Raw genomic sequence first — 20,687 nt, forward strand, 5'->3', positions numbered from 1 at the left:
CCAGATTTTCGATCAACTAGCCTTGTATTCAGCAATTTCACAGATATATGATGGTGATATATATCTTATTATTAAATAGTTTTCGCTTTAACAATTGATTAATATCTACCAAGAACGAGCGATCAATTCCATTTCCAAGATGTTCCGTCCCTACAACAATAACAACAACCCGATCATGATCCCCAGCGACAGCGAAAGCGACGACAGCAACAACAACAATAACAGCGACGGGGCCGTGCAAATCGACCAGCCCGCACTTCAACAACGCGAAATAGGAGGTCCTCGTGAGTCCTTCACTTCCCCTATTTTTTTTTTTTTTTAAAAAAAAATCTAAGCTAATATGGTAATAACAAGGATACGAAGTTGATAGAGTCGGGTCATCATCTATGCGCGTCCGCGGCTCAGTCTCACCGTACCATACGTCCATCGAGCAAGAAAAGAAAGTCCGCAGTCGACTACGAGAAGAAAGACACGCCGCGTTGTCTGTCCTCATGGACCGGGAATTATTGACTACACAGGCGTTGGTGGCTCAGGAGGTTGGGTCCCTCTTTCTTCTTATTTATTTTAAAAAGTTTTTGACACTGGCTTAATTACGATGGGACCTGATAGCTGATAAACTGCCTAGACCCTCCCTCAAGCCCGTCGTCGCTTCTTAGCTAAGCTCATGGCTCCGGAGGATCCTGCCGTAGCGACCTCTCTTCGTGCAGATCGCTTCATCATCCAACATCGGTCGTCCTCGACGGGGGCGTCGATGTCGATGTCAACGACGGCCCCGATGATCGTTCATCGGAGTATCGTCGATGTGCATGGTACTGATGACTTGGGGTGGCGTCGGCCTGATGGAGCTGCCGGCAATGGACGAGGAGGAGGGAGCAGCGCGTCGTCGAATTTCTCGTCGCCGGCGGCGGGGTCGTCGAAACAAAAGGGCACCAGGATGACGCCCGATAAGGATCGAGCGCGAGGACCGAAAGGGAAGAATCCGACCACGTCGTCGGGTAGTAGTAGTACTCGTACTCGTCGGGAGTGGGAGAGACGAAGGGGATGGAGTGGTGCGGAGAGGGAGAATCGGGTATTTGATTTACCTTATTAGCTTTATTTACTTCTCTGAAGCTTCTACTGGTGATTTCTTATGTTGATTTCGGTATACTTGTGGTCTGAGATGTCGATGGATGGACTGTCTATTTTATGAGATAACTCTGGTATGATTTTAACAAATAGTTAGCTACAGCTGACTATTAGCGGAGCGGCACGATTGGATTGGAACACAAATCATGTGAAAGCATTCAATTCATATACTGGCTCGTTGTATACACCTTGTCCCTACATAGGCCGTTCATACCGTAAAATCCCAACACGATGCGTAATCTACTGTACAAAAAGATTGACAAGAAAAGAAGATCCATAAACAAGAAAACAGGCGCAAAAAAAGAAAATAAAAAAAAAAGAAAGAAAAAGACAAAAATCTGATCTACAAGTAGACCACCAAAACATATGACAAAATGCGCGCAACTTTTGCTCCAAAAACTGCTACCCCAAAGTGAAATGGTATCAATGGGTATCATATTGACCTTTATCGTCTATCGATCTTTATTATTGACCGAATATACCGACGCATGTCATTCAATGGCGATAGAGGGTGGCAGATAGGATTAGCCAAAAGCTTCACTTGTCTCAAGAGTCATCTTTTGTCTAGCGACCAAAGCAAAAAAAAAAAAAAAAAAAAAAAAAAAAAAAAAAAAGGTGGTCCTAATAGCTCACAAGACGGAGTGAATGTTCAGTAAGTCAAGTCCAAGGCATGCAGGAGGTTGCCCGAAGGCTAACTTGAAATATCAAAGGACGAACGTGTTATAGTGCCTTTAATTTCCCGATCTCTCCACGTTAAGCCGACTTTCTGCATCTCCAACTTGCTTGCGTTCGGAAACTTCCCTGGTGCGCATCTGCGCACGTGCAGCTTGAATATTCATTGGCGTCAATCCTTGAGATGGTGGTGGATCGGGTTCCGAGTAGAAAGGATGCAGACGATGGGAAGTGGAAAACCGGACACGACCATCCCTCATGACTGGTAGTTGTCATTGTAGAGGTTCCGAACTCGAGGAAAGACGATTCAGATGTAGATATACATCTGTGCCATATCTATATGCAGTGTTAGTCTCTAAAAAACTGGCCTAGCATAGTTTCTAGAATAAATAGACTTACCCCTCCATACTGATCAGCTTCAGATCTCCGCCAAAGTACCGAGCATACAAACGACTGATCGGCAGGCCATATCCAAACCCGGCCATAGGAGCTTTAAAGTCGCTCTTGTCAAAGTCGGGATCCAAATTGGGCGTTTGTTCCACGGTGGTGTACATGTACGTCCAGACCAAAGGAATGGCCGAACGGGGGATTCCACCGCCTTCATCCGAGATTTTGATCGTGATGTCTTCTTTGCCCTCGGCAATTATAACCTTGGTGACCGGGAAGGCCTCCTTATCTGCACCATGGGTTTCCACCACAGCACGCAGCGAGTTCTTCAATGTCTCAAAGATCATGTGAGACAAGTGGCCCGGGACGTACATGAAATTTAGGTCATCTTTGCAGACAAGCTGAACCTTAGGTGCCTCAAATAGTCCGTAGTAATCCTCACACACAAAACGGGCATTATCAATAGCCTCAAGAGCCACTTCTCGAACATTTGTCTTGGTACAGATGATCCCGACGTAGTTTGGATGACGCACATGCGTTTGCTCCGTCAAAGCGATGTGTTGACCAATTAACATTCGTATACCTATCCGAGACATGTAGAAGCGATCGAGGAAAGACTGAACCGTGGAGTCGATCTGCAGCCGCTGACGCTTGCGCTTCCATTCCAAAATACCCTGGGCCACAGTAGTCACAACACTGTCATGTCGACGTTTTATGTGCTGCAGTGTCTTTGCAAAACGTTCATTATAGTCATTCAACTCCGGCGGCCAATTGCCTTGGTCGTCCGATGGAACGAAATATCTCCGGGCGGCAGCCGCTGCTGCTTTTCCATTCCCATTACCGTTCAGTGAAGACGAAGGAGAGGACCGATACTGTCCTTCTTTTATACTAGGGTTTTGAGTTGTCTCCGAAAGGACCTTCGAAACACCACCGTTCATCCGTCCGGGTCGTAACAACCGAGATTTTACTTCTTGGGTAAGAGTCGGTCGGGGCAAGGTGATAATCTCCTTGAAAGTATATCAGCCCCAGCCATAAAAGGAGCAGAGGGAGATGAGTCATACCTCGAATGACTGTGCATACCAATCCTGTACTTTTTTAATGGAGGGCATCTCGCTGAGGCCATCGGGCAGCTCACCCAAGTCCTGAACTCGATGCGCTAAACGAATGGGAAGTTCCTCCGAAAGGAATTGCGAGGCGCGGAATAGGGTCCCTACTTTAAGGATCATGATTAGCTTCGGGCTATCATTTAAAATTGTAGGTTTTCCAAAAATAAAATCCGGTAGAAAATAGATATGAAATGTGTGGATGTATGATGGGCCTACCGGTTGATGGCCTGTCTCCAAATTGGACCATCTGCCGCAAGGATACACCAGTGGCGGGGAAGCTGGCATAATGTCTGATGGTTTCCACCAGCCTCTCCGACGGCTTCCACATGGTGTCTGAAACTATTCAGGCCCGATGGCCTGGTTTCCACGATCGATAAAACCAAACAATGTGACAGCTCTTGTGAAGGGGAAAGGCGAACAATAAGCTATTGACTGCACAGCGAGACAAATGGCTACCGAGGTTGACTAGTTTAGCTCCGGAGTGGCGGGCAGTAGTAGCAGTAGTCTAATGACCCCGTGACAGTGAAGAAACGAGGCAGTGAATGGCACACAGGAAGGAGAAGATATGAGGTTGGAAAAGGAGACAGGAGAAAGAATGGAGAGAAGCAACCACCACCCAAATGGCTCGTTCAACTTCACGACAAAGAGGGGAGACGATGAGGATGATGAGTCTTTTTGCGGAGACTCGAATTCCTGGGGGGGTCACGTGTGGGGGGGGGGTTGATCCCGTGCGCGGCCGAGGAAGAAGCAAATCGATCATCCGATGCTCAGGAGATTCTGTATACCTGGAACTACTCCGCACAATATACCTAGTCCTAGAGTATATCTTGAGAGTATTCCGGATTCTGCGAGAAGAAAAGTGTCTCCACTATTCCCAAGCCTGAAGTGAACTTACCTCTGAAGCAGACCGCAATCAAAGCCAGTGTCTTGATTTCTTTGGTCCTTGAGGATATTGCCGATGAGAACGTGAACCTGGTCCGAGTTTCCCCTTCGTCCGAAAATCTTTCGTTTTCCCCTCCGCATCGGAGCAAATCGTTTATTCTAACCGCCTAGGCTCAGAGGCTGTTTACCCACAACCATTAAGTATATTTAGACCACGACCCTGATTAGAGCCCTCTCTACGGCCTCGGACCGTCACAGTCTGTGGGGGTATATCTGGCATTCTCTCAGAAGGGGATTGGCTCATCGAATATCTCCGTAGAACAGGCAGAATAAAGCAAGACGGACAGTCGCCGATGATGTTGACTGCATTAGGGGAGAGAGGTCTCCACCATCCTTACATCTTGTTGCTGTCATACTCGCGTTGGGCTGAAAAGTTTTTCTTTTTCTTCCTTTCCCCATCGACAGGGTTACAGGGTTATGGAAGAATAATTGCTGTCTACTTAAAACTTAAGGCGATGCCTATCGTCCTTTTGTTGGTCCAGACCTTGAGTCGGAAGTCCAATCATCTATCCTTGAACTTAATCCTGATCACTGATAAAGACAACGATGACATGATCCTGCAGCCACATCCTACATAAATATGTACTCCAAAATTAAAATGCTCTCAAGAAAGAAAGTGGATGCGAGAATGAAGCACCAAGAAAAAACAATCAATATTAATTAAGATTAGCCCCAACTTGTGAAAAGCCGGCGTGGTTGGACATTACCTTAGCCTAATGTAGTACGGTGAGTTTCCAGAAGCCAACCCTGGGGCGAGTATCCTGGGGCAGCATCGCAGGAGTCCGTCGATTAGTATAATTCCCTAACTGAGTTGGCATGCGATTAGGAGTTCTTTTCTGGTAATAGTCGCCATCATCAAGATCAGTATTAGGTTTTTTTTTTTTTTTCCTCAGCGTGCGAAGCACTTGGTATAGCTCCGACGATTATTCCTGACAGCTGTCTGATCCACCAACCAGAACAGTTGGCAGTGGTGATTCTCTGTCTCCGACTGGCTATCATACCGTCGCAGGTGGATATGATGTCTGGGCCCTCATCTACTAACCTGGGCTTTTTTTGTCCTCTTCTGCGCCAGTGCGACTGTTGGAGGGGGAAAATCCACCGTTTGGATAAGAATAATAAACCCTAATCCTGACACCAGCCAGTTAGGCCGATTTTCGGCCGGTTCAGAAGCTCAATCAGGTTCGGTTGGAGACAAGTACGTAGTCTTTTTTTTTTTTTTTTTTTCCCTTTCCTTTCCTTTCTTTCTTTCCTAGAAAATGTGACTAGCTTCAGCTCATCATGGTAAATTGTGGAATCGACCCATCTAAATGCTTCTGGTGCGTGCAGTGATGAGTTTTCATTAATTCTCCATTCACTTTATTGCTCTTGTCATTGACTCAGCAATTCCGTTTGCTTTGTGAGTTGGTCTCGATAACGATGATGCAAACCTGCGTTGAAAGCTCCTTCAGAAGCTTTGATTGGGGTGTGATGTTTTTGTTTTTGTTCTTTTTTTTTTTTTTTTTTTTTTTTTTTTGCCCTGGTAGAGTATAACTTGAGCGACACGAAATCTGAAAAAAAAAAAAAAAAAATCTCGGTTACGCTGTCTCTGGTGTGAGAGGACAGAGACCAAGAGGAAAAATAATAAATCAATAGTTAATAAATGAAATTAATAAAAGAGGATCCGCAAATTTCAGGATTACCTTTTTCGCTTTCATGCTGTTGATGCCAAATTTCTGCCCCTAAACGCACCAATTCAGGGGAAAAATTACCACGGCCCCTCTTCGGTTCTTTATTACTGACTGCCCGACTCGACTGTTAGTGAATTTCTATTATTATTGCAGTTCTTCCCTGGTGGAGTTGGTTTGTGCGTACGGGAGGATCATTATCATAAATTAGATGGGAGTATTCCTTCCCTCCGTGCTTCCTCCCAACATCTTGTTCAGTTGCACAAAGAAGCCTGGGTTCAATTAAGCCCTTTAGAAGAATATTTGGGGGTTAGCATTTGGACTGGGTCGACGAGTCTGAAGAAAAAAAAAAAAAAAAAAAAAAAAGGAAAGCAAACCAGACAGGACAAACCAGACAGGACAAACCAGACAGGACAACGATACGAGAGAGGAAGAGAGAGAGAGCGAGAATAGAGAAGCAAAAGCAGAGACAGCTGGAGAAAGCAGCCAATTTCCAATTGGGGAAACCAGAGAAAAAAAAGTCCTCGAGCCCCTCTCCCAATCAATCGATCAATCCTCTTATCCATCTATCCATCCATAATCACGATCGCATTACTGCAACCCCTCCCAACTCTGTTTGGTCCTCTCCGGATCTCGTGGCTCCATTTCCCCCAATCAATCTCTTGAACCTCTGTTTGTACCCCTAGAAAGAACAGCCCAGATCTCACTCGTTGCCGTTTGACAGATGCATCTTCCCTAACAGTCCGATCTTATCTCCTACTCACCTTCCTTCTACTTCTCTTGCATGTAAACGAAGATAACCATGTCTCGTCGGCGCCAGTCCCACAGCGAATCAATTGCGATGAACGAGACCGCTGCATCTCCCTTTTCTGGCATGCAGCAGAATCACAGACAGCCCCAGCGGCGTGGTCCGATCGAAGGGCCCAACGGACGCAGGTTGATTCGTAGAGTCACCTGGCGATCTTCCACCTACAAGCTGATGGCATCGCTCTGGGTGCTGGGTGTCCTCTACATCGTCTGGCTTATCCGCGATATCTTCTATCTTCCCTTCACGCCCTCGACGTCCAACCCCGCCGTTGCTGCCAACGAGTGAGTCGCTCCGAGGCCCCTGGCTGCTTTTCGATTCCCTCGAAACCGCTCAGCATCACCATACTGATCTGCGACTCGATCTGTAGCTGGTTGGCTCAGTTCGTGGGCCGTCAAGGATGTGGCATTTCTTCTCTGTCCCTCTACCAGCCCCCGCAGGACAGCGACAGCCATATTCCAAGCAAATCATACTGCCAGACAAAGGATTCGCTACTCAGTGCCATGAGCAATGGTGGAAGGCATGGGTTTGACGCGTCCTATACTTCACAAGGTATGCTATACGCCCCTCAGTTGTCGCTGGGAACATAACTTCTTCCTGCATTAACTAGCTCTAACATTGGATAGGCTGCTTGTACCACTGGTATACCAGTTCTCAAGTGTGTGATATCCTGCACAAGTTCGATGGTGTGGTTTTTGTTGGCGACAAATCCCTTGCGGATGTCTATGCTGGATTGAACATCCTTCTTCGCGAGAACATGGAGGTTGGGTCTCTGAAAGAATGGCAGATTGATGAAGAGCTTGGCTACAAGTGCAGCTGTGACTCGCAGTTCACTGATGCCTCATGCCTCCCGCTGCGAATTGCCTCAAGTGATGAATTATATGAGCAGGAGGGCAAGACAACTCAGAGCCCGTACATTTGTCCAACTCGTGAGCATTTTAACGCCTATCCATTTTTATCTCATCCAATGCGTTTAGTCTCAGATGCTGATCAGACATGCCATTCAGGAATTTATCATAGCTTTGTCACCACAACTGGCTCACCTGCCTCAAAGAGTCACCATGAAAATTTCCGTCAATTTATCACCGAAGCGGGCGAAAAGAAAAAGCCTATTCCTGTGATTCACAGCCTCTCGCTTTCAACCTCATATTCCTTGCCCATAGCTAAGGACAGCATGGACGAATGGGTAGCACTGGCAAGATCTAGCGGACGAACAACCCCTTTCCTCTGGGTAGGACCCACTGCACCCGGTCACCAAAGGCCTCCTGGAGATAATGTCCATGCGAAAAGCTGGCAGTATACACTGGATACCACCAAAGCAGCTCATAGTAGACAGATGGATGTTCTTGGCATGTATAACGCCACGCTGCAGGCTGATAGTTGGGATGGAGTGCACTACGGAGAAAAGGTGGCTCTGATGCAGGCGATGATGGTAAGCTTTTGACTGTTGCACAAATCAGATCTCTGGCTGACATCCTTTTTCTAGATCATCAATTGGCTGTCGGTGATCTAGTGAATCTATCACCGTGTAACAAGCGGGTCAAGTCACAAGTCGATCGTTGTATCTTTCAATGTTTTGGCTACACATGGCACATGGCATGCATGCCTAGCTATGCATTATCAATTTCTATGTGTTCCGTTGGATTACTTGAATTATGATCTACAGGTAAGTTCTCTGCAGCTTTTCATCCTACCAGCCATGGATATGTCATTTAATACTCCCTCTTCTATTACTCTATGTTGAACCTTAAAATATTGTTTTACTGATTTTTGTTAACAATTTAAATAGAATTTCATAATCTCTTAATATTGTTTCATTTCATTCATCTTTACATTCATATTTCGGTTGTGACATCAACTTGTTCCTTGTCAGTATTCACTCTCCTTGCTAACCACAAAAAAGAAAAGAAAAAAAATGTGAAACAAGGAGGCAAGACTGGGAAAACCCTCCACTGGTATGGTCACCACCCCGCTGGTCCTTGACACATTGGATATCCGTGCAAACTAGAAAAATTGTCTTGGAAATATCCGGTTATGGCTGTTATGAACATACTAGGATAGAAAATAGATAGATGGGGCAATAACGGAAACAAAAACTCATAAAGAAACAAAAATAAGTACAAGAGCAAAAATTTGTTAGAAACTAGATAGTTAATTATTAAATTATTGTTTAGATAAGCCAGCCATTCGATTCCCCCTCCTTGGCCTATCAAGCTTTTCTTTCTTTTTTTTTTTTGTAGCTGTTGTTTATTATTATCCTTGATATTTTTATGGTAAAATACTGCATAACACTATCCAAACATCTTCAGAGGACTCAGACTATACTTTTCTTTTTCTGTTTTCAAGAATCGGTGAGAAATGTGAACTTCTATGGCAAAGATAAAGTTAAATAAAACCAATATCTGGGTAATTAATTAGGTAAAGAGAGCACTCGAAAAGCAGTTCAGATCTCCAGAAGTTTCGAAATCATCTCAAATCATCAGAATTACTATATACACAAAATAGTGCGGACAGACTCTATAGTCCGCCTTCTCACTCCTCTCTCACACACAAATATTTCAATCTTTATTGCACATTCCAAAAATTTGCTAATCTATGGCTGATGAGCGTTTTTAACGAGGCGGTACCTTCCATCTGGAAAACGGATTTCTAGACGTAGAGGGTAGCCGTTGAATTGTCAGCCGGCAAGGGAAACATTTATGGAACATTAAACATAGAGGGCAGAGGTTTCAGCCTTGAGAAGGTGAGACTCGTACGGCAGGAGGGCCTTCTTGATCTCAGTCGAGGTAAACTTCTCCACCTGCTGGGGAGCGCGGCCAACGAAAGTACTGGGTTCAAGGAGGCTGTCGAGCTCATCCAAGATGGGAGCGAAGAAGGCGGTACGACGGATGCGATCGAGAAGGTCGTTGTTCTTGCCGTGTTTCTTCACGTTGTCTGCTGCTTGGTGGGATAGGACTCCTGTAAAATGGATAGTCTTGTTAGGAATCGGTAGGCATGTGAGATGGATGAAGGAAGTAGTGGAGCATACGGATTTCCTCGTGTGCATCTTGGCGGGAGAGACCCTTTTTCACGCAGGCCATTATAATCTGGATCCAATTAGTATCCTCTTTATTTAGAAATAATTCATTAGTAGCCTTACGTTCTCACTGTTGAAATAGTTAGCAGCAGACTCTATTGTTTTAGTGCGTATAATTTGGGGAACATACGTGGCCATAAACGGAAGCTCATCGTTGACACGTCGTCGGATAACCTCAGGGTAAACGACAAACCCGGAAGTGACGTTGTCTGGGTATAATCAGCTACCTAGTTCACGCTTGAATTTGGATTGGACTCACTAAGAAGGATGAGACAGGCATCAGCAGAGAGGTAGAGCTCTGGGATGCTAATACGACGAATAGCGCTGTCGTCCTGATAGACGTTAACCAAAAGTGATCTTGGCTAACAAATGCCACAGTTCTCTTACCAGAGAGCGCTCAAACCATTGTGCCGAGTAGGTATCCACGGCATCCTTGGGAAGATTTTGTAGGTGCCTTCCCAGTGAGCACAGACGCTCAGAACGCATAGGATTGCGCTTGTAAGCCTATATAGTTGTGGTTAGTCCAGGAACTCTTTCAACATAACCATGCAGTGACTGACCATTGCACTGCTGCCAATCTGATCCTTCTCAAAAGGTTCCTCAACTTCCTTCAGCATTGCCAAATGACGGATGTCAATACCAATGCGCTCGCAAGTGGAGCCGAAAGAACCAAGGGCATTGGCGACATCGACATCAATCTTGCGCGAGTACGTTTGACTGGAAATGATAAAGGCCGAGTTAAACCCAGCCTTCTCGGTAACCAGTTCATCCAGCTGCTCAACCTTGTCGTGATCACCGTCGAAAATCTGGAGGAAAGAGGCCTGAGTACCGGTGGTGCCCTTGACTCCACGGAAACGCAAATCGTCACGTGCCCTTTCAAGGTTCCTCAAATCCATAAGGAGGTCCTGAAGCCATAGGCATGCACGCTTTCCAACGGTAACCAGCTGAGCAGGCTGTCCGTGGGTGAAACCAAGGCAAGGCAGATTCTTGTACTCCTTGGCGAACGCAGCCAACTTATCGATCACGACGGCGAGCTTGGGGATGAGGATATCGAGGCCATCACGGAGGAAGATCAGGTCGGCATTGTCGGTGCAGTAGCACGAAGTAGCACCCCAATGGATAATTCCAGCGGCAGCAGGTGCAACCTGGCCGAAGGCGTGGACGTGGGCCATGACGTCGTGTCTCCGGCGCTTCTCTTCCTCTGCGGCAACCTTGAATTCGTCATCTTGGATGGTGATGTGGGCCTTCATCTGCTCGATCGCATCGTCGGTAATAGGCAGGCCCAGTTCTGTGCTAGTGAGTCTGCTGAAGACAGGTGCAATTCAGAGCAAAGATTGGTGAGTAGAAGGACAAATGGTACCTTTCTGGGATTCGGCGAGCCAAAGCCACAACTGTCTCCAGGTAGAAAACCGGTTTCTCGGAGAGAAGAGATACTTCATCTCATTGCCTATAGATCAATTGGCATTGCAATTAGTGTCATAGTGGATGATTTACGGGGAGGTAAATGCGGGAGGGGATACATACTCGCATAACGCGAGTTGAGTGGGGTCTGATAGACATCATTGTTTGCCGACATCCTGTCAGAATGAAATTGGTAGGTTTCAGAAGCAATTGAGCGGCACCTGGTGGAAGGGTAAGAGGACGAGAGCTGTGTGCGCTACTCTGGGAAATTTTGTGTTGCAGTGGGCGAGACCGTATGGCCTTAGCGGGGTCTTCCGCTTATCAGTCACGTTATCTGGAGGGGCTATCATCACATGATTTGTATATTATCCGGTCCATCCATTCTCGTTTGCAGTGAAAAGAATTATCATATTAAACTATGGGGATCCATGAGATTCTGGAGGCGTCTGCATTGAACACATCATTATCCCCTCTGGGCACAATGCCATGCTCTATGTATAACTGTGAGCTCAATTGTAAATCACAACGCCTGATTTATTTCATGACAGTGCTGCCAGCTGTGCAGAAAGACTCCCCTTGTCATACTTGACATATTTGCCCCTTCCCTTGTCGATTTCATGGTAGCGGTCCCAGAAACGTGCGTACAGAGGCTCAAGGACTGCCTGTATCTCACGGGCAAGCACCCCACGCACCTCTCGCTCCATATACAAACCCTTGTGGCGGGCCAGCATTTCATCAAAGCTAGCGTTAAACGCCTTGAACTTTTCCTTAATCGCATCCTTATCTTTAGAAGAAAGAGACTTCACTATGGAAGTGGAGTCCACAGCACCCCCGGACGTAGGCCGGGCTGAGCCACCAGCCCCTCGAGATGTATATTGCACATCGAGGAGATAATGTGAAGTCTCTTTCCAGGAGTCCAAGTACGTCGAGATGGCACGTTTACGGAAGGTGTCTATCCGCGTGATGCTGTCGGGAGAGCCAAGGTACTTTGCCAAGTCTGAATTACCCCGAATGGACCGATCAACGTTGCAGAACACATTTGAAAGAAAGACCCCCTGAACGGCTTTAGAGCGGTGAAATGCCCTGCCCCGAGACTCCAGTGCAATCATAAGAGCCTCAACCATGTCAAGAATAAAATGAGTGAGGAGTGTCAAGCTGTCAGGGCTGACATCCAATGGAGTGACAGATGTGTTTGACGTAGAACGCCAATTGCCATCGCCTAGAGAGGTTAAGATAGATGCCAGCGGCCCCGAATAACTAGTCAATGTAGTGAGAGCGTTCATGACTTCATTGACAAGAGGTACAGATCCACCGTCGGGTGGGAGCACGGCGATATTCCCAGCCCTGCGCTTGGTTTCCTCAAGCAATTCGGTAAGAGAGGATTTGGCGGTTTCGCGAACTGGTCTCAGAGCTTCAATAAATACACTCTTGAGTTCCCCAGTCTTGGAGTCTATACGGTAGGACATAGTAGTCACAATCTCGATAATCTCAAAGGCTAGGAAGCAGTCTGTCATAAGATTTGCCTTTATGTATTGGTTAAGCTCACGCAGTGTCTTTGAGTATTCGGCCAGCGCAGAACGACAGGTGGCGTGGAGAGCCAGTCCCTGCTGGCCACCTGTGAAAATCCGCGAGATAATATCATGTTCGGTATATATGAACCCCTCCAAGGCATTCGAGTAAATACCAATCCCATTAGTACCTTGCTTATAGGGGCCATCTGTGGCCCTCCGCTTGACCGTATTCAACGATGCTATGGCAAGATTCTGTAGGCTCTTGGTCATATATGGTCCACGGATATCGGCGAATATTTTGAGTGTGGGGTTTCCGCCTTCACCGCGTTGGGGTCCATGAGGTGCTGCCGAGCTAATCGCAGCGCTGATGGGTGCCAATTCTGCAATCGTCTCTTCGGGGATTGATGGAAACGGAAGCTCTACAATTAGACAGGTAAGCAGCTAAGCTAGGGTTATCGGTATACTTGGGATGGCATGCCCACCTTTTGTTAAGTAATGCAGCGGCTCGATAGGGCTGACATGCCGGCTTAATTCGCTGCGGAACAAGTCTTGGATCTTGATGGTGCCGGTGCTCAATAAAGACGAGAAATCGGAGATAGCTTTCTGATTTGATCGCAAATTTGTTGAATTGAGATCAATCAAGGCCTTTTCCACGCGTTTCATGGCCGAGAGGTATTGCGACAGTTCAACATCCTGGGGGCTATTGAAAAGCATACTTAGGTCAAAAAGGTGCCTGGAAATTTTAAGCAGAGTCTCTTACCCAGCACGAATGATGTCCTCCTCTCGATTCTTAGCATCAAGTGGTTGGCGCAGGCGATCAATGGCTTCATTGATCTTATCGATGTTGTTGTTGGTGATCTGAAGCGACTGTGTATTACTGTATATGGGGCCGATGGCATGCTTCACCACGTTGCCTCCAGTCTCAACGCGCACAAGGGAACCTTGAATCTTCTTGGTGAGAACTTTGAGCTTCTCGAGGTTGGCGTACAGCACCTCTACTTCGGCGCTTTCCTCCGCATAGGCGGTATTCCTTGGGGTAACCATGATCAGGAAGCGCTCGATCCACAAGGTCCCACAACCAACATCAACTGTTTAGAAAACTAGTCCACTCCGATCGCAAGATTATCACGACAGAAAGAACGTCATGCCTTTGAAAACAGAAAGCCGAGGCGCCTGGCCTCCTGAAGCAAGCATGATCGGATTGTTTGAAGGGAGGTTTCGCCGCCTCAAAAGTAGAGCCTCCCAGAAGACATTGCTAGTCCCAAAATAGGCATCATCGGGCCGTCAGGTTCTCCCGGATACTCTTTCCACGTGACATTACATCATACAGCTTAGAGTGAACGAGGATCGTCATGGTCTGGCCCACCAGCGCAATGGCCTTTTAAAGGTCGCATGTTGCCCTCTACGCGCCCTTCCTTCCGCAGTACCCATCTCAATATGGGTGCTGCAAAGGCACTGAGCTTGCGATGGGCGGTCCCTCCCGCGGCTCTAATAGCCCTGGGTAGTGGACTGCTCTACTCTACAGGCGAACGCGCATCTCGAACACGGCGGTCACCTATACAATCAGAGCAGAATGCATTCATTTCCACTTCAAGTACGTGGAGAGCCGACAATTGGCACAATAAGCCTTCTGACAAGGACTTCACAGACAATATTCTCGAAGAAAATGCTCAATTAAGCGAGGGAGGCTCGGTTTGGGCAAGTATTATGCATAGGTTCGATGGAGTAAAGCAGTCAGTTGGCTCGGCCGATTGGGTTGAACTAGACAGCCTCAAGAGCTATATTGTTCCCGATTGGACTCGATTGCTTCCAGCGACTGTACAGAAACTCCAGCATGAGCTTTCGATGTCTCCTGGTTCTCTCGCAGATAATATCTGGAAGGAGGCCCACGACCCGGACATTAACCCCGAGATATTACGCGAGGCCAGGGTCCGTGTTGGCAGTAGCCTCTGCGACGATGAGTTGGTGTTCAGGAGAAAGAGGAAGCAGCATTCAGTGAAAGCACTTGCGGCTTATCTGAATATTGCTGAGGAGGACATACACCCCGACGACGTACCGATAATTGCTATGTGTGGCTCTGGTGGCGGCCTGCGCGCCCTTGTGGCTGGCACTGGATCGTATTTAGCTGCTCAGGAAGCTGGTCTATGGGATTGTGTCACGTATACAGCTGGTGTGAGCGGCAGTTGCTGGCTGCAAACATTATACCATTCGACAATCACTGGACGCAATTTCAATAAGCTCGTCGATCACCTGAAGAGCAGGCTGGGTGTGCATATTGCATTCCCACCCAAAGCGCTTGATTTACTTACAGCCGCTCCTACCAATAAGCATCTTCTGAGCGGCTTGGTTGAAAGGTTGAAAGGTGATCCCGGTGCAGATTTCGGTCTCGTGGACATCTACGGCCTGTTGCTGGCCGCCAGACTGCTCGTACCGAAAGGAGAACTTGGGGTTTCGGATCGTGACTTAAAATTGTCTAACCAGAGCCACAATATAACTGATGGGTCTCATCCCCTTCCCATCTACACAGCGGTTCGTCATGAAATACCCATCCTGAACGACGAAGATAGTCATCATAAGAAGCAACCGACGCCAGAGACACTGATGAGAAAGTCCAAGAACGAAGCTTGGTTTCAATGGTTTGAATTCACACCTTACGAACTTTTCTGCGAGGAGCTCGGCGCCGGAATACCGACTTGGGCTTTAGGACGACATTTCAAGGGAGGCGTCAACAAGATTCCCGAGGATAATCTTCCAACCCCGGAGTTACGCGTGCCAGGGTTGATGGGAGTCTGGGGCAGTGCTTTCTGCGCAACACTATCCCACTATTATAAGGAAATTCGACCAGCCCTAAAAGGAATCGCGGGCTTTGGAGGCATAGATTCTCTGATCCAAGGGAAAACGGAGGATCTCGTGCGAGTACACCCAATTGACCCTGCCACAATCCCAAACTACGTATTGGACATGAAAGACCAACTGCCAGCTTCTTGCCCGGAGTCCATATTCCACAGCCAATATCTACGTCTTATGGATGCGGGAATGAGTAACAACCTACCTATATACCCGCTACTCAGACCGGGCAGAGATATAGACATCATCGTTGCGTTCGATGCTTCTGCCGACATAAAACAAGAAAACTGGCTCTCAGTTGTGGACGGATACGCGCGACAGCGAGGCATCAAAGGCTGGCCCCTGGGAGCCGGTTGGCCCAAAGCCGAGACAGACCTGAAAGAAACGGAAGAGACTCTCCGGGAACCAGAGAACATCACCACGGACAAACTGAACAAAAAGGTCAAGGATGCCCAAAATCCAAAGGGAACTAGTGACCACCACCGTCCTCAAGACACTGATTTGGACTACTGCAATGTCTGGGTCGGCATAAAGCAGGAAAGAGTCTCTGACGAGGAACCACCACCATCCAAGCGTCTCTTCCTTCCGAATAGTATCGACGAATCCGAATCCGACTTTCACCTAATGCGTCCTGACGCAGGAATCGCCGTCGTTTACTTCCCTTTCCTTCCCAACCCCTCTGCTCCAGAGTTGCCTCCGAGTCCGCCACCCTCGAGACCCCGAATCGCCGGCCGTTTAGAGGGAAAGGCATCCTCCTTAAAGGCCCCTACCGGATCTCCGAAGCCCAACTCTATCGACCCGGATGTGGATGATTTCCTCTCCACCTGGAACTTTGTGTATACGCCTGAACAGATCGACTCGGTCGTGGGTCTCGCCAGGGCTAATTTCGCGCACGGCGAGGACCAGGTCAAGCGCGTGGTAAGGGCTGTTTATGAACGTAAGAAGTCCGATCGACTGCAGCGAGAGGAACAGGAACATCGACGTTGTATGGAAGGCTTCGTTCCACTGTAGCCTGATGTACTACGTTGTCATATTTGTATCTGCATGTACTTTTCGCGCGCACGCGCGTGTGTGTGAAGTTAATATGTTTGAATACTTTAAACCTTAGAGAATAAATTCATCTAACCTTGTTTGTGAAATGGATTGTTCTTTGTGAGCCTCCAACACTCCTATGTCCATAACTACCACTAGTTGTACTTTTACTTTGGAAGTTTTATTTTTTGTATACAACATGAGAAGTCCACGTGGACTGGTTACTCATTGAAAATCTATGGTTATATCTGTCTATTAATAAACTCCGTCTAAAATACCGTATATACCTTTTTGCACCTCACAAGCACAGAGGGATAAGAAAGAGAATGCTCTAGTTATTTGTTCTTTGTGGACTCGTCTCCAACACGGGAAGATCCATCCTGACAGTTGCCAATTTCAAAATAGGGCTGGGTGCCTTCGAAATCTCCGTCTTCTTCCATTTCTTGCAGGTGTTGTGTCGACAGCCCTTCCTTCTTTTCGGCTGCCTTGCATTTCCGGCGACCTAGGACTGGCGAGTTATCATCGCTTTCTGCAAGACTGACGTGTTGACTCTCAGTCGTCTGCTTCCTTGGCCCTAATTCCTCCCTCAGCTCCTGTGTCGAATGGACAGCGGTTGCTGCCGCACTGGCGGCCGTTGTGCTGATACCAGTCTGGGTAGAATTACTCGCTTGGGACTTCATGTCCTCCGATTGATTCTCTTGCGATTTCGAAACTTGTAATGGGGTATTCTCCTGGTCCCGTGAGACTCCCACGCCGTCGTACTGTATCTTTAGGCCGTGCCAATCGGCCGGATGACTTTCAGGGATAGGCTCACCCGGTTCGGGCTCGGTAATCGTTTGGCCAGGAATGGGGGCTGCGCTTTCCTCGTTCGATTCTGGTGCTCCAAGTTGGGAAGGGGTTGGATAACGCCAAACGACTTTCAATCGGTCAAGCGCCTTAGTTCCTTTCTTGGTAGTGCCTTTAATTCCATCCATAACATCCCACTCTGCGTCAAAGACTCCCGAGTCAAGTTTGTCACCTCCCTCGAAGAAAGTGTTGAACCAGATGTGTGCTATCGAAGTAACCATTGCCCAGCCCGTGTATGGCGCCTTGCTCCGTCGTTCAAAGTCAATGTTTACATCGCTGGTAGGCACGATAACCGGCTTACTAGGTCGGAAGATGGCTGCTCGTAGGGTTTTTGTAGAAGTGCTTAACTTATCCGAGGAAGTAATAGGGGTAATGAGGTTAGATCCAGTAGATGCATCTGTTGAAGTCCACAAAGGCTCATTGTGACTGTTGGTGCCACTTTTAGCCTTTCTATCATCACTCTCGGGAAGTGTCGTCATCCCATTGTCGATGACCGTACGTTCACTGCGATGAAACAGATGTAAGTTCTTGATCCTTTTGCCCTCCTCGACAAATCCTTCCACTGCAACCTTGACGCCATCTCGCAGGCCCCAAACATGTATTTCCAGTATCTCCACCGGTCGTTCAATGTATACCTTGGCCATCTGGTTCGCCCAACGATCAACGTACCCCACCCAGCGCAGCTGGCTTTGGATACTAACGCCGTGGCCAAATCCAGATCGCATCCTTCGTTCCGTAAATCGCTGCAAGGCATCTTCTAATTTCCACCCTTCTTGGCTGATTAGATAACTGCAAACGATTGTCCCACTTCGCCCTTTACCAGCCTTGCAGTGAACAACGGCAACTCTCTTCCCTTTATTCTCTTTATCGGGTGACTTCTCTTGGCCTGTATCATCTAATCGTTGAATCCAGTTCTTCATGCTTCCCATAATTGCCGGAATGAGGGCAAATGGCGGCGGATGGTGGTCAGGAAAGGGAAAATGATGGATCCGTCCGTAGACCTCCTCATCGGGGTAGCCAGTACCCTCAGCACGAAACTCCCATATGCACCAATCCTCGCCATGCTTTGTGTCCAAGAAGTTCACCAATTCATCGAGAGGGTTCCTGTAAGCTCGTTGCGGGTAGGTCGACGAAGGTCCGGACGTTGCGACAACTACGAGGTTACGTGTCAGACGCGGCTGATAGAAAAGCAGCAACGAAATCCAGTAGGGTCTCACCATTGTCTGTAACGTAACAGAGATCGAGATTCGCCTCTGGATGTTTCAATCTGGGCCCAGCAACAATCTGCCGGAGAATCGACGCCTACATTGTTCCAGAAAGCCAAGCACCACAACGTCAGTCTCCGCAAGAAGTAGCATTCCGGAAGAAGGGCGAGAATACTAATTACCATTGGGATTAGGTAGCCAAAAGAGTATGCAATGCCTCCATCTGCCCTGTGCCCAAATTTCGTGATAAACAAAACAGTGTAGGGAGATAGGGGAAAAAAAAGGGAGGGGGGGGGGGGGATAAAACTAAAACTTACCATTCGCAGCGATCTCTTAGAATGAATGAAATGCGGAGCGATAGATCCTCCGGGAGTATTTATGATTGGCTCACAGACATCAGGATGTAATTATTTTTATATACACCCTTCATAGGACGCTCAAGAATGTTGGTTGTGCTCGTGTCAGGGGATTTTTACAGGGGAAAGCTGGCAGTGGGTGGGGATGATGTCACAGGCAAGGACGGGGCTAAATCAACAAAGGCCAAACAATCAATTTGGAGACAGGATGAATCCATTTATTATCCAATGGGCATTTCATGGAGCAGATAGACACAAAAAAAGAACGTTATTATCATATCATATCAGCAGGCTTCCATAATCAGACCAGACATTATATTAAGAAATCGAGCTTTCCCACCTTCGGCACCGCAGATCCATACGCCCATTTCCTTCCCAGATTTTTTTGTATTTCAATGTGTTTGATTATCCAATCTGCTTTCGCAGACTTGTTGCGCACCACTTGACCAACGTTTCCTCTTCGTTTATAAATCAAACATAAAGTCGGAAGTACCGATCTCGGTCAAGGCTTCGCTGCGACCTCAAGCAATACCAGACACCTCAGTCACCGGAATGGTAAAGTAGGTGTCGGTTAAAGTGATATTAATCTGGCCTCGCGCGTGGAACTCAGCAGTAACGCCCTGTAGCCAACTATACTCCACCTTGACATTCCGTATGAAATCAGCCGCGGGGGTCACTTTGGCTTTGACTTGTTCGTTGTCGCACTGAGTGTATTCCTCTTCTTTTCCTGAGTTCGGTATCAAACAGTCGGCCGTGAATCCGGGAGTGTTCTTGGTTTCAGCGCCGTGGATGCTGAAGACGTAGACACAGCCCCCGGGAGAACAGTGGTAGGTGAAATTAGATACCTGCCAGGTCAAGGCTGGATTTGGGTTGCGATGGAAAAGAACAGCATTGGTAAGGCTGGGGGCAGAGAGAGCAACGGCGAGGACTGAAGAAAGATGCATTACGAACAGGCGTAGAATGTATATTTACGGAAGCCAGAGATGCGGGGATGAAATGCAACAATCGAAAATCAAGAGACTAAATAGGCAAGTGATTAATAGACAGAAGGTAGCAGGTGTCACAGGCTAAATGGATAGAAGTATGTCTATGGCGGCAAGTGACTGCTTTAGTAGTATGACAGAGTCTCCCCGGGCTTTTGGTATCAACATCTCAGGCAAATGAAGATTGGTTGGGATGCCTGTGGAGTAGGTCCATTGTCCTGCTTTTCGCATACTCTACAAGGTATTCCCACCGTCGATCGCTTGGTCTCCTCTTCAGCATTGTGTGAACGTAAGGCCATAGAGGAGTCCCAATCCTGTCGTAATTGGTGCAACACATGGCACTTAATTGAATATCCACCTATGATGTGGTTGTTAAAGTGTCACGACCCTCGGTTATATGCATGTACTGCAGACGCTGTCCTTGCTGTCCAATTCTTCTTGGGGCCGATCACAGTGTTAGTGAACTTGTGTATTTATAGAACAGCAGCAGGATAGCATCCGAATAGTTCAAATTAGAGTTCTTCTGGTGAAAAACATGGATAAGGAATAGATTGGACGGTGATGTGTGGACGTTGCGCTCAAAGTCTCAGAGCAGGAAAGCCACTAGTATGATGTTATGAGACATACATATCATCTGCAAGGTAGCGTGCTCTTGCTCTTGTTCTTCTGCTTTCCTATCAACAGGAGAAATAATCCGCCAACCTCGCAAATGTAACCATAAGGTAACTA

General features: G+C 47.4%; 8 protein-coding genes across 8 annotated transcripts; 3 read left to right on the forward strand and 5 right to left on the reverse strand.

The window, feature by feature from the left end:
- Nucleotides 1-139: 139 nt before the first annotated feature.
- ATNIH1004_003402 (uncharacterized protein) lies at nt 140-1,090 on the forward strand (the record flags this gene model as incomplete). Its single annotated transcript, XM_033568080.1, has 3 exons — nt 140-284; nt 355-536; nt 626-1,090. The coding sequence occupies 3 exons, from the start codon at nt 140-142 to the stop codon at nt 1,088-1,090; spliced, it is 792 nt and encodes a 263-aa protein (XP_033430075.1).
- Nucleotides 1,091-2,069: 979 nt separating this feature from the next.
- On the reverse strand, nt 2,070-3,618 carry ATNIH1004_003403 (PDK/BCKDK family protein kinase; the record flags this gene model as incomplete). Its single annotated transcript, XM_033568081.1, has 4 exons — nt 2,070-2,133; nt 2,197-3,191; nt 3,246-3,394; nt 3,507-3,618. 4 exons carry the CDS (start codon nt 3,616-3,618, stop codon nt 2,070-2,072), a joined length of 1,320 nt encoding a protein of 439 aa, XP_033430076.1.
- Nucleotides 3,619-6,737: 3,119 nt separating this feature from the next.
- Nucleotides 6,738-8,214, forward strand: ATNIH1004_003404 (uncharacterized protein; the record flags this gene model as incomplete). The annotated part of the gene is made up of 4 exons (XM_033568082.1): nt 6,738-6,985; nt 7,072-7,253; nt 7,328-8,133; nt 8,188-8,214. The coding sequence occupies 4 exons, from the start codon at nt 6,738-6,740 to the stop codon at nt 8,212-8,214; spliced, it is 1,263 nt and encodes a 420-aa protein (XP_033430077.1).
- A 1,194-nt stretch (nt 8,215-9,408) lies between these two features.
- On the reverse strand, nt 9,409-11,353 carry ade13 (adenylosuccinase ADE13; the record flags this gene model as incomplete). The annotated part of the gene is made up of 9 exons (XM_033568083.1): nt 9,409-9,659; nt 9,730-9,787; nt 9,841-9,847; nt 9,908-9,986; nt 10,037-10,109; nt 10,165-10,281; nt 10,338-11,065; nt 11,138-11,224; nt 11,302-11,353. The coding sequence occupies 9 exons, from the start codon at nt 11,351-11,353 to the stop codon at nt 9,409-9,411; spliced, it is 1,452 nt and encodes a 483-aa protein (XP_033430078.1).
- A 364-nt stretch (nt 11,354-11,717) lies between these two features.
- EXO70 (EXO70 family protein) lies at nt 11,718-13,733 on the reverse strand (the record flags this gene model as incomplete). The annotated part of the gene is made up of 3 exons (XM_033568084.1): nt 11,718-13,108; nt 13,172-13,389; nt 13,450-13,733. The coding sequence occupies 3 exons, from the start codon at nt 13,731-13,733 to the stop codon at nt 11,718-11,720; spliced, it is 1,893 nt and encodes a 630-aa protein (XP_033430079.1).
- Nucleotides 13,734-14,126: 393 nt separating this feature from the next.
- On the forward strand, nt 14,127-16,547 carry ATNIH1004_003407 (putative phospholipase A2 (PlaA); the record flags this gene model as incomplete). The annotated part of the gene is made up of 2 exons (XM_033568085.1): nt 14,127-14,283; nt 14,338-16,547. 2 exons carry the CDS (start codon nt 14,127-14,129, stop codon nt 16,545-16,547), a joined length of 2,367 nt encoding a protein of 788 aa, XP_033430080.1.
- A 356-nt stretch (nt 16,548-16,903) lies between these two features.
- ATNIH1004_003408 (putative phosphatidylinositol-3,4,5-trisphosphate 3-phosphatase) lies at nt 16,904-18,939 on the reverse strand (the record flags this gene model as incomplete). Its single annotated transcript, XM_033568086.1, has 3 exons — nt 16,904-18,567; nt 18,632-18,716; nt 18,937-18,939. The coding sequence occupies 3 exons, from the start codon at nt 18,937-18,939 to the stop codon at nt 16,904-16,906; spliced, it is 1,752 nt and encodes a 583-aa protein (XP_033430081.1).
- A 557-nt stretch (nt 18,940-19,496) lies between these two features.
- Nucleotides 19,497-19,919, reverse strand: ATNIH1004_003409 (uncharacterized protein; the record flags this gene model as incomplete). Its single annotated transcript, XM_033568087.1, has 1 exon — nt 19,497-19,919. The coding sequence occupies one exon, from the start codon at nt 19,917-19,919 to the stop codon at nt 19,497-19,499; it is 423 nt and encodes a 140-aa protein (XP_033430082.1).
- Nucleotides 19,920-20,687: the final 768 nt, after the last annotated feature.

This window comes from Aspergillus tanneri (genome assembly GCF_003426965.1).
Source record: "Aspergillus tanneri strain NIH1004 chromosome Unknown AapTan_1_pilon_pilon_pilon, whole genome shotgun sequence".
Lineage (NCBI taxonomy): Eukaryota > Fungi > Ascomycota > Eurotiomycetes > Eurotiales > Aspergillaceae > Aspergillus > Aspergillus tanneri.